This window comes from Erinaceus europaeus, chromosome 12, assembly GCF_950295315.1.
Source record: "Erinaceus europaeus chromosome 12, mEriEur2.1, whole genome shotgun sequence".
In the NCBI taxonomy this organism is placed as follows: domain Eukaryota; kingdom Metazoa; phylum Chordata; class Mammalia; order Eulipotyphla; family Erinaceidae; genus Erinaceus; species Erinaceus europaeus.
The window spans coordinates 61811813-61824832 of record NC_080173.1 but is presented as its reverse complement, the minus strand read 5'-3'; the positions used below and the strand labels follow the sequence as shown (position 1 = coordinate 61824832).

Genomic DNA, 13020 nt, shown 5'->3' with positions numbered 1-13020 from the left:
ACTAAGTATAATTTCTTTATAACCAGTTGAAATTCAGCTAACATCTCTTAGTTTCAACCATGGTCTTCTCTCTTAACTACCCCAGTGCTCTGGATTTAGAAAGTGTAATGTAGCAGGAGATTCAGTGGGTAAAGAGTATGGAAAACGAAAACTTTATGGAGGGTTTAATTCTCCAAATAAAACTAAGTGCCTGGGCCATGAATTATTGCACAGATCAGAAACCTGACTCTATCTTTTTTGAACAGATCAAGTAGAAAAACGTTTTGAAAAATCAGGGATTGCTTGGTAAAGTTGACTCATTCTAAAGAAGATATGATTTCCTTTCTACAAAAGAAGGGTAAAGTAAGCTCAGTACTCGATCCTGACATAAAGATGGGAGAAAATGTTAAGTGTGGCAGGAAGAATGGATTTGGAGACAAACAGCTAGGTTTTTTTTTTTTTTTTTTTTTTTTTTGTGCTGTTGCTTTGGTCAAGCCATTTAAATATAGTGGTAATTTGTAAAATGAGAACAGAAATACACTATTAGATGTAAATATGCATTGTAAAATGTATGGTAAGTTTACATACTGGTTTATTATTGCTGTTGCTTTAATAATTTGTTGCCCTTCCTTATGGATACTCAGAGAATTTTTTTTTTTTTTTGAAATCAAAGTGTATGGGGACATCCCAAAGACTCAGCATATTGAAGAGTTTGAGAAAGAAACTTTTCAAAGGGAAGGGAATCATTACTGCAGTTTTTCATGTGCTTATTTCCAAATTGTGTGTATGGAGAGGGGATGAGAGAGAAAGCAAGGAAGGGAGGGAAGTCTTTCATGAAGGGTTAAAGCAAGATAATGTTTGTAAAGTGATTCCAGATGTACAGATATTAATATCTCCCTGTCCCTGATGAATGAGAAGGTATGACCCAGTTAGGAAACTGCTAAAATTACCGGCGCCACTGAGACTTCCCTTGATGGCCTTGTACAGATTTTTATCCTTACCCCGGCAACTATAATGCTGATGAAGGGTTCGGACCTGCTGCAGCAGACCTTCCAAAACTTCACTCTGTCCCTTGTGTCTGGGTTCTCTGTCGTCATAGTCTTTCCAGTCTATTTAACAAAAGAAACAAACAGTGAACTTTTAAAGCAGAGGTCTCTTCACTGCCCTGCCTCAGGAGCCGAGTTCTGTTCACACTACCCACAGACTCCATGGATATGCACCCAGTACTTGCACAGCTAGTAGGTAATGCCAAGGACTTGGAAGCTGCCATTGTTCAAAACAGTAATTGTGGTTGTTTTCTTCTGTTGGGCAGTTTTAGGGCAAGAGAAAATAGTAATTGAAAGTAAAAAGTAAGGAGAAGAGAGAGAGAGAGAGAGAGAGAGAGAGAAAGAGGAATTGAAGAGTTTCATTTCCCCTCCCCTAGCTCCCTAGCTCCTTATCCTCTTTTTCAGCACCCTGTGTCCTAATCAGTTCCTCTGTCACCTCTCCACTCAGCACCCTGAATCCCAACTGGATTTCCACAGTAGGAAAGAAAAGGGTGGGAATGTGCAGACTAGATGAAATCCACAGTCCCAATGCTTTTATTGTAGGTTTCACACTTTTGGCCAAAATTGACATTTCTTTCCAAGGAAAGAGCCCATGTCAGATGCCAAGAAATAGAAATCTACATTTTGCTCTAATGAATGTCTGCTTTGGTTAGCTGGCACAGCAACCCCTGCACATACTCTGAGCCACCAACCACCCTGTCTGCTCAGTCTCTAAATATACAGTATTAGCTTACATGGCAAATTTAAATTGCAATACCCACTGAGATTTTTCTCTCCCTTTTATTTTCATTCCATTTGGCTATAATGATATCAAGAGTAATAGCCCATATGAGACTAATGTCAAGATTGTAATTCTGCTGTCTCCAACTCTTGAAATTTTTCAGTAGATCAGTCATTTCATAGTCCATCCCTTCTTATTCTATCTCCTCACTCCAAGTTTTATTTTCTGAACCTTTCAAAAGCAACAACTTAATGAATTTATTGATTGAAATATATACTAAAAAATGGTAGTCATTTTTTCCCCTACAAAAACTAGCTAGTTCATAAGAGTATCTGAGGCTTAGATTCTAGTTTGAATGAGTTTCAAATTTCCCCCTTCTGTATTTATTTTGAAATGTGGTGTCTCACTTGTTCAGAAACTTAAGCAGATGCCATAACAGAGCTAGGTAGAAGACACTCCACATTGATCCATCCAATGCTCAGCTAGAAAGAACATAGGCTTTGGAGTCAGATGAATGAAATTTGGACTGGGGGTAATGTATTGCACCAAAGCAAGGGACTGTGGGGAAGGAATGGAAGAAAAGGTCTTGTGTTGGGGAGATTTGGGGTCCTAGGATAGGAATGAGAACATTTTTCAGACAACTGCCACATGAAGCTGGGAAATTTATCCATGCGTAGACAACTGTGCTGCAAACCATTAACCCCTTAATAAAATGGAAAAGAAAATCTTGGTGTGAATCTTGGCTCTTCTAATTCCTATTTCAGTGTCTGTAAAGCAAATTACTTTTGTTGACAGGGTCTCTAGTCCATAATGTGAGAAACAAGCTGGAATTTTTGTGAGGATTAAATGAGAGATATATTAGATAGATGGTACATGACAGACATTATGTAAATGATAACTTAAAAGGGAATTTATTGATAGAGTTAATGCTGAACATAGAAATAAGTATCCAGTATGGACATAGCATGTGATACTTTACCAGCTATTTCCCTGTGAAGAAAAAGTCCTTAGAGGATAAGTCATTCTTCTTTCCTATTTTCCAGAGTATACCTTTTTCTATTTTGCCGCTCAGAGTACTGAGGACCTAAGTGCTGTATTACTCAGCTTGTTGGTGATTTAGCCAGGACTCTCCTATGGTCTCAGGACTTTCCAGATAGTGTTCATTTTATTATACCATGTACATGTTTTTTTGTTTGTTTGTTTTTATTTTCTCTTGGGGAGGAGGGTCAGAGCTTGGTTGAAGTTTGTGTGGTATGACTCAGCTGTGGTCAACTCTGGAGACAGGGAATTGGCATAAGTACTGTCTGTAGACTCTGTTCCTTCTAGGCAGGAACTGTGACTTAATTTCTCTTTGCATCAGGTTTCTTAAGTGTAAAGTGAGCTTTTGAAAAAAAAATTAAGGTTATTTGAGGTTTAAAATATTGTACAGGCTGGGAGGTTGTGTAGTGGGTAGAGTGCCAGACTTGCATGCGTGAGGTTCTGATTTTGATCCCTGGCATTGCATATGCCAGGGTGATGCTCTTGTTCTCTTTCATGTCAAATAAATAAGTCAGTCTTAAATAATAGAAATGAGAATACATTCTGGGTCATAGGAGACATTAAATATTGATGAGGTATGATGTTTTTCAGATAGAATGGTCTAGAAGAGGTCTTTTTTTTTTTTTTCATGGATACCAAAAGCCCATTTCAAATTTGTCATAGGAAGGTGTGCAGTGCTTTTCTTTTCTTTCTTTCTTTTTTTTTCTTTTTTTGCTTAAGTACTACTCGTGAGTGGTGGCATTAAGGTATGACCATGTGGGCTAGGGAAACAGCATAATAGTTATACAAGTTCAGTGGTTCTGCAAAACTCTTTCATGCCCGAGGCTCTGTGGCCCCATGTTCAATCTCTATCACCACCATAAATTAGAACTGAGTAGTGCTCTGGTATATGTGGCTCTCTTGGTCTCCATCTCTCATTAGAATAAAAAATAAAATATATATGACCACGAATATGTTAATATATTCTAATGAGTGTTAATACTGCCATCAGTGAAAGGGGAGATGAAGTGGACCTGGCTCTTTCAGCTGAGTCCATTTATTACATCAGAGGCAAGCTTGAGCTGATGACTTTATGATACAGTAGAAAATTGCTAATGCTAAATTGCAGCTCAAGTGAGCACTGGACATGATGCCAAGGCTTTTGGAAAGAATGAGTTTTTCTTATAGATGTTTGGAAGGTTCTGACGACTACATAAAATAGGAGACTTTAGGGATGAGGGAGAAAATTGAAAATATATTAAGAAGTCAGGAACCTGACAGGAATAAACTTGGTATGGTAGGAAAAAAGCAGATTGTGCCACATAATACAGTTCACTGTTCTGGTAATGAGACACTTCAATTGCAACACAATGTAGAGCTTACATTCACTGGCGATATCAGGGCTTTCCTCATTGTAACTCAGACAAGCCTGTCTGGGTCCTTTTCTCTTATTATGTACCCAACCATATAGCAAAAGTCTATAAAAACACATTAAGACCTTTTGTAAAAATAGAAAAAAAGTTTTTATAGCTTTCTGGAACATATTACCAAGTTTCCAATTACTCTGTCATGTTAGAGTACGTTGTCTAGTAAATATCTGAATACTGATATTTGTTACATCACAATGTCATTCTCTGTTTATAAATAGAGCCAGGGTATTTTTATATTGTTCTTTCCATGTGAAATGGCATGTCTGTAGCAAATTATAACACCATGTCAGGATTTCAGTACTTTGTCAGGTAACTCTACTAATCAAACATACTATTTTGAAAACTGTTGCCACATTAATTACCAAGTAATAAGTGACTCTTCCCAATTCTGAATAATTTCTTGTCCTTCTGGAGAGATGATGATGGTGATGATGATGATTTTGTCAATACTGGGGTCTATTTCTTCAGGCCTACTTTTTGTTTTATCAGAAAGAGAGAGAGATGGGAGCAAGAAAGAGAGGGTTGGGGAGGCAGGCTGGCTGAGGGAGAAAGATTATAGCACCAAAGCTTTCTTCAGTGCAGATGGGGTTAGACTTGAACCTGGGACAAGGGCATGAAAATTAAACGCACAGTTTAGGTGAACTATCTCTGGAGAGAGCTAATGGATGGGCTGTGTCTGAATACAATTTCAAGATTGTCGAACTGGAACATCTGTCCTAAGGAAATCCACATGTAGATCTAAATTTTCCTGTGGTATGCATTTTAAATGGCTTGTCCCATCTTCAGTCAATTGAGACTAATTTTTCTTTCTTTCATTCTTCCTTTCTTTCTTTCTTTCTTTCTTTCTTTTTTTTTACATTTCTGTCTCATCTATCCATCTCCAGCGATGTCTTCACTATTTCTTTTTCTTGGATTGATTTCTTTAGTATCTTAATATTGTAATATTTCAAGTTTGCATTTCTGTTAAGGCTCCAGTAAGAAAAATGGCAAAAAAAAAAAAGACTGGATTCCATAAATCATCAAATGCTAGGGACTTCAGTGGCCTTAGAGATCTCTGGCATCATTGGCCCAAGGCCTGGCAAATTCATCAGAGGCAGTTGTCAGGAATGGTTGGCTGGATTTTAGTTGAAATGTCTGTCACAGCAGGAATTTGAGTAGTTACCACAGCAGGGTTTGACTAGTTTAGTCTTAAATTCTGGCTCAGCTACTTTTATCAAAGTTTTAAGATTGGATGAGGCTACATTCTCTCTGAATTTCCTTATTAGTAAGGAGGAACACAGTCTAGTAGCTAAGAAGTAGAACCACTGGTTTTGCACTGGTTTTAGTAGTTTTCTCATCAGAGAAATGACACTACCAGTTAAAAAAAGAAAGATCAGTTAGTTTAAGATTATGTAGTTACTTCATATAAAGTACTTAATAGCATAAAGTGAATTATTTCTAATAATGTTGTTAGTGATGCAAATGAAAGTGCTGCTGCTTGTCTATAAGGCAGAATAGTAATGAAGAATTGCTACAATGATTAAGTGAGTTTCTGAATGTGAAAGCCCACAATATGCTACCTGCTTTGTGATTGGTCCTATGCTAAAGGTTGTTATAACACTTGAAAACTACATAAATACATAAGTAAAATGTATCATATATCATAACTCAAACATTCACTGTTAAATTCTGATAATTATGTGCAAACATGCCTATCTAGTCACAGTCAAACTCACAGTTTTTAACTGTTAGATGAAAAAATAACTTTTCCCAAGCACTAGCTCCTTTTTGTAGCATGATAAGGAATGAACTTAGGACCTCCTGCATGCAGGGTGCCACTGAGTGGCCTCCTTTGTGGTATATTTATTTCATTTCTTCCCTGCAGAAGCAAGAATGAAGAGGAGCACAATAGCCATTCTACCATCCATGGAGTTCTCCACCCCTTCCCATGCTGTCTACGGTGCTCCTATGAGATGCCAGGGCTCAACTCCAGGTAGGCTCCCCCACTGCCCCCACGACTGATTCAGTGGCTGCATTTTGTTTCTATAGCATGGATATTTCTGTATCATACTTTATGCAACCATTAAATTGATACTGGATATTTCCTTTATGACATGTTAGGGTAGGCTATGGGATAATAAGAAATGCATGTTCTTATAGCTGTTGATCTAATATAACAAATTGTATTCTGCATAGGGTGAAGTAGTTAGTACTCTCACAAGAAACAGACCATTTTCAACAATCACATTAGTGAAGCTTGAAACACAAAATATATTTCTGCTCATTATGCAGAAAAATCTGACATGTGAATTATCTGGAGATATTTCTTTTGATAAATAAATATTCTGGTTAGTATAGTAGAGAATTAACAAATATAATATTTATAAAGTATTGAATCTCAAATAATTGAAGATACTTTTGCTGAATATTTTTAGTCACCGTTATAAAAATTATAGGTTGTATTTGTGGCAGAGTACATGTTTTAGGAAAGCTTTTCTTTTGTCATAATGTAAGCTAAGCTAGATTTTAATCTCTCATTCAATTGACATGGATATATTTTCTGGAGAAGGCCATGAGGAAAATACAGAAACCAAAAAACACTCTATACTGTAGGAACATTTATTCCTACTGACATAAAAGCCTTGTGAAAGGATATGATTACACTCATCCTACAGATGCTGAACTTTTGAAGACAGTACAGTTACTAGAAAGCAAAATGGGTATCCAATTCCAGATTTGCTCTTGCAGGTTCCAAATCCCTTCTCTTTTCATCTCATTGGGTTTCCTCACATGGAATATTTTTGTAAAGGATCACTCAAGAGACTAGAGGCCACCCTAAGGATTTCTTGTTAGTCCCAAGTAGTAGAGAAGGAGTGGGAACATCATGGAGATAGAGTTGGATCCCTGCAACAGGCTTGAGAGAGTTCACAATCACCACCTACTGGAAGGAGAAGCCCAAGCTGGTGTTGTGGTCTGAGCAGGTCCCCATCCTTTCATGTTATAAGCAGTGACTTGAACAAAATACTGTTGACCCTGGAAAATATAAAAATAGAATTATGTATTAGGAATTTTGTTTAATCACTTTTACCCTAAGGACATCTGTGTCTGATTAGCTTCCCCTTTCTTTGGGAAATCTACTAACTATAAACTTTCTAGTTTCTCATCACCATTAGGTTTACTTTTTCAAAATTTTTATTTTCTTTATTTATTTGTTGGATAGAGACAGAAATGGAGAGGGGAGGGGAAGATAGGGAGGAAGAGAGACACCTGCAACACAGTTTCACCACTCACAAAAGTTTTCCCCCTACAGGTAGGGATCAGAGGCTCAAACCTGGGTCCTTGTGCATTATAACATGTGTGCTCAAGCAGGTGCATCACCACCAGGCCCCACCATATGTGAAAATAACCACATTTGGGATGCTTTTTAGCATTTTTGGTACTTTATCTCAAAATTGGAATATTATAATTCTCTCATCTCTGCCGCTAAAATTATATAATTATTTTGTAAAGTCACAGTTTCTACAAAGTTTGCTAAACCCATCAATTTTCATGTTCACATTTCTCCACCCCAGAGGCAGCCATCACAACCACATTGCTATTGCTTATTTATTTTTTTTAGCTGGTAAACATTTGTAAAATGGAAAAATCAGGGTCATAAAAATAGTTCACTTGGATAGTGTGCTGCTTTGTCATGTGTTTGATCCAGGTTTTAAGCATGGCACCAACTGCATTGACAGAACTTTCAGTGCTGTACTGGGAAAGCTCTAATGCTGTGGTATCTTTATATCTCTCTCTGTCTCTCTTTGCCTCTACCTGAAGAAGTCACCTGTGACTGGTGAAAACCCAGAGATGATAAAAAATATGCTGACAAGTTAAAATATTAACAAATAATGAATATCTTTCCAGATTAGCACATTATAGATCCATGTTTTTTTTTCTTCTTTTAGTTGCTGCATAATACTTCAGAATGGGTAAATGCCATCATCTGTTTAACCAGTTCCTTCTTGGTAGGCATTTTTATTTCCACATTTTATATCACAACAAATAATACTGCAATAAGTATTCTTTACCCATCTATACAAACATTTTAAAAATTATTTGTTACTTGAATTTTAAAATCTTTATTGAAACAGTAACTTTTATTCATTTTTAATAGTAATTAAAATTTTCAAGTGATCTTTGTTTATTGGATAGAGACAGCCAGAAGTCAAAAGGGTAGGGGGAGACAGAGAGGGGGAGAGAAGATAAACATCTGCAGCACTGCTTTACCACTCATGAAGCTTTCTCCTTGCAGGTGGGGAACAGGGAATGTGACTTTTATTCTTTAATGTTTTATCACATGGAAAATTAAGCAATTGTTTTAGCTTTCTTATCATAATATTTTTTCATGGGTTACAAGTTTGTAAGATGACAGGGTTTAATTCTACACTGCACCCACCACCACACTTCTGTGTCCTCCCAAAGATAACACCGTAATTCTCACAAAGTCTTAGGAACTATAATATTTTTAAACGTTTGTATAAATTAATATGTTTCCTTTGAGGAGTTTGTTTTCCCAGTGAATCTAAAAGATAATTTTAGGAGACAGCATTTGATGAAGCATTGCTTGCACAAGTTATAAAATGATGTTTGACATTTAAAAAACCACATATTTGTTTAGTCTTTTCTGTTTAATAATGTTCACTTTGCCATATTATAAAATGAATTTTTAATGTTAAAATGAGTTTTTTGATACCTCAAGACTATGGAGACTCTGAAGAAGCTTAAGTCTATTTTTATGCTTTTATATGATTAGAATACTGTCTGCATTGCTTTCATTGTATGACCAAGTGGAAAAACTTAATCCCTATAAAAATTAGTTCAAATATTAAAGTAAGTCTCCACAGAGAGTTTTCCATTTTTATCACCATATCACTTTTTCTTTTAAGTAGTGGAAATTCCCTAGGGTTATCTTCTGGCCCTTTTCCATCAACTGAACTATAAGATTGGAAATAAGTCTTCTGCTGATAGCATCTCTAGGGGCCACCCACTCTGGGGTTTGTTTGCTCTCATAATCCACAGTTTTGGCCCCTGGTACCGACCTGTGATTAGGACTCCAAGTCAAGATTCTATGGTGGTTACCCAACCACCAGGAATTCTATTAGAATAAACTGGTTCAGACTTGAAGGGATGCAGCCTGTTATATCTTTTTAATGCTTAAGCTTAGGATTATACATTAGAGATAACTTTTAGTTGACTGACTTTTTAGCAAATCAAAACAACAAAATTTGTCCCTCATGTATATAAATTGTAAGTACTAGTATTTTAAATTGAACACAAAATACATAATTTGCTTTCGAATTTTTTACTATGTTTTGATGATCAAGTTTTGTTGCATTATAATTACTTGAGGCAGTAGAGGATTTGCTCCAGTTTGGATGGATTCACTAGGTGTTTTTATTTTTTGTATGTCTTAAGTTCACATGGTCTATAGTTCTATAAATAACTAACATTTGACTTTAGATTACTTAAGTAAATAAGCAGTTAAACAATTTGTTTCAGTTTTCATTCATACAGGTTGAGCTTACTGAGAAATATAGTGCCACCAAATATGGTTTCTTTATTTTGAAAGCAGATTAGACAGGTTTATTATTTTTTTTAATCAAAAGAAAAAGATTTCTCTCAGAAAATTGTGTGACTCCAGTTCACTGATCTCAACCAAGTCTAGGAGGTGATGGTTAGATGAAGCTGTTATTTTTACCAACAGACAGAGAGTAAAAATTGGATCTCTCAGAGCTTTTGATCCCTCCCTGTCTCCCCTGCCCACTAGACTGTAATTCAGAAAGCAGCAGCTTTCAAGACTTCCATGAGGCCAGTTTTTTTCTGATCTCCTTGGAACATGGCAGTCTACAAAGTGGTTCATGCTGTCTGCTCACTCCTTTGTGGAGTTCAGATTATGGATACGAGACATATCACACTTAATGAGTGGCAGTTGTTGCCAGAGAACTGGGCATGTACTGTTGCTTCTAGAGTAGACATTTGCTACCAAAATCCTAGCACAAACTTCAAGCACAAGGGAGTGGGGAGTCTAATGAGATGATTTGTCATTTACCATGGTGAGTCCTGTGATTGTGTATCTTAGGGTCTGCAGATTTTCCATAATGATTTCTCCAGCCAAAGGACAAAAGTCTTTAGACATGCTCCATTCCACTAGAAGAAGAGAGTATGGAGGAAGGGGAAATGAAATTCAGGTACATATCACATTCATCACAGAAAGGTAGCACATAATCTTTAAAAACAGCAAGTTTATCCTCTTTTGCCTATATTAGCATATTTACCAAATTTCCTTGGGTTGAGAAAGTCAGTTTCCAAGTTCATAATTATTTTATAAAATGAGAATTGGAAAAAGTAACTCAGCAATGACTTATATGCCTTAACTATTGTTGGGTAGTATGCTACCTCCCCCTGGCTTCTGCTTAACCATATGCCTATATAGGGATTTACTGATCCAAAGCTTTGGTCTATTTACATAAATCACTTTTACATAAAGCACTCCAGGGCATTGGTGGTTCAGTGATAGGATTCTCGCCTGTTCCGCCCCCCTCCTTGTCACACTCTGATTTTCACCAGTCACTTTTCTCTCCACCCTCTCTATATCACATCCTGTTTCCACCCTACTTGGAGAGTATAAAAACAGCTGCTCTTCTGATTAAAGACACTTGGAAATTGCTTTCTGGCTCCGAGAGTTCCAGAGTGTATCTCCTGCGGAAGTTGGTGCAGCACGAGTTCCTGATCCCTCTCCCACACAGCAGCCTAGATCAGCTCCAGTTGAGTTCTCTCCAACCCAGAGAGCACTAGCTCGGGAAGAAGTACCCTCAGGCTATCCCGGCAACTATAAATTTGTATATTATATATGTATACATTTATATAGACACACTGACACTCAGGCATATTACTTATAAGAATTCATTATTTGGAGAAATTATGTCATTTATTGAATGTAAGAAGTAAAGATTACAAAAGGCTTTACTGTCTGTTTGCTCCCCAAATTTGGTTTCTGTTTTGGTGAAAAAACTAAAAAAAAAATTCAGTGATATCCTCTTCCTAAATCAAGAAGCCTCTTTTCATTGACACCCACATTATTTTGTTACCTTTTCCTTCTGGAACCACTCTCTTTCTTCACTGATTCCTCATCTTTATATTACCCAACTGCCTCTCAACTCCCCTTATCCTCTCCGATACCATCTTTCAGGCATTTTTTTCATTGAGTTTTCTTTAGTTCTAGGTTCTGGAATATTGGTAGATCTCTTAAATGCTCTCCCCATAACCAGCACCCCTGAAATGAGTGTTAATTCATAATTAAGTCATCCAAGTTCTGACATCCCATTTTACCATGAGACAATCAATGTTCTTTCCATTGGTTAAAAAAACCATGGTCAGGAGATTGTATCAGTGAACTGTCTTGAGTGAGTTTACACATGGCAGGAGTTAAGGCAATCTTAAGTGAAGCAGGAGATTAAATCACATGGAAGAGAAGGCTGTTTGTAAACTTCATGATGACAACCTTGAGGCCTTATGATTTAAATCTTATTCTCTATGACATGTAAATGTTCAAATATTAAGCCAAACCATTCCCAAATCTGGCTACTCTCCCCAAGTAACATCATCCTTCTGCTTATGAGTTCTGTCTCTCATCATCTGTATTATGATTTTGGGAAACCTAGCTTGCTCTTCTCACTCTTTTAAAATTTCTTTCTTGAAATTTCTTGTTATGTGATAACAGGCAATAGCAACTTTTTGGGAAATCTTGCCACTTTAGCCATCTTTACTTTTTATAAACTTCTTTCTCTTGGGTTTTGGATTGCTGATGTTTTCTTCTACCTCATGACACCCAGTTTAGGGTCTCCCAGGTTCTTCCTTTCCATTTTTGTTTGATACACTTTGATTTTGAGTTCTTTTGTCACTGAACATTCTTGCCCCAAGTAATGATGTTTTCCACTTTTATAGTTCCAGTGACAACTTTAAATCTGTAATTTTAGGCATAGGCTCTCTCTGGCACAGTAACTTCCTTTTGCAGTTAACTCCTTTGATTACCCTCTACTCCATTTGAATTCTGATCATTTCATTCTCACACTTAAAACTCTTCCATGATATCCAGTTGTTTTCAAAATAAAGTGAAGTCTTAAAGCATTTAAGAATCTTCAAAATCTGGTTCCAGTATTACTCTGTTACTCTACAAAAATCTTTGTTCTGATCTGGGAAGATCGCATAATGGGTACCCAAGACACTTTTATGTCTGACGTCCCAGAGTTGAACAGTTCTCTCTCTCTCTCTCTCATTAGAATAAAGTATTAAAGGATAAAATAAAGCAAAAAATTTGGTGTATAAGTCACCATTACCTGATGATTTGGTGCACTTTTCCACCTCTTTGTATTTTTCTCATTTTCTCTTTCTTTTTTAAAATTTTTATTTTATTTTATTATTGTAGGAAATAGAGAAATTGGAAGTGTAAGGGGAGATAGAGAGAAAAAGAGACAGACACCTGCAGTCCTGCTTCATCACTCACAAAGCTTTCCCTCTGTAGGTGAGGACCAGGAACTTGAACCCAGGTCCTTGTGCACTGCAATGTGTATGGCTAACCCAGTACACCACCATCTGGCCCCTTATTTTGCTGATTTTCCAACCTTTGCTTCATGAAACTCTACTAACAATTTAGAAATAATTAATTAAAAATCCTGTTACTGTACACCCAAATCCATTCATCTACACAAAACAAGATTTTCAACACACTGTTATGTCTATTGTATGTGTCATTCTTGATTGGTGTTGAGAAGCATGAGAATAGGAAAAATGACATTTTTTTTCTCTT

General features: G+C 36.7%; 1 protein-coding gene across 1 annotated transcript in view; it reads right to left on the bottom strand.

The window, feature by feature from the left end:
• The window catches only part of ANKFN1 (ankyrin repeat and fibronectin type III domain containing 1), a 198037-nt gene that overhangs the window by 86984 nt on the left and 98033 nt on the right, over nt 1–13020 (bottom strand). Inside the window, exons 6-8 of the mRNA XM_060204893.1 lie at nt 10264–10361; nt 7115–7205; nt 981–1088 (exon numbers count right to left, since the gene is read on the bottom strand). Of these exons, the coding sequence (XP_060060876.1) occupies nt 981–1088; nt 7115–7205; nt 10264–10361 (297 nt within the window). The remainder of the gene's footprint in view (nt 1–980; nt 1089–7114; nt 7206–10263; nt 10362–13020) is intronic.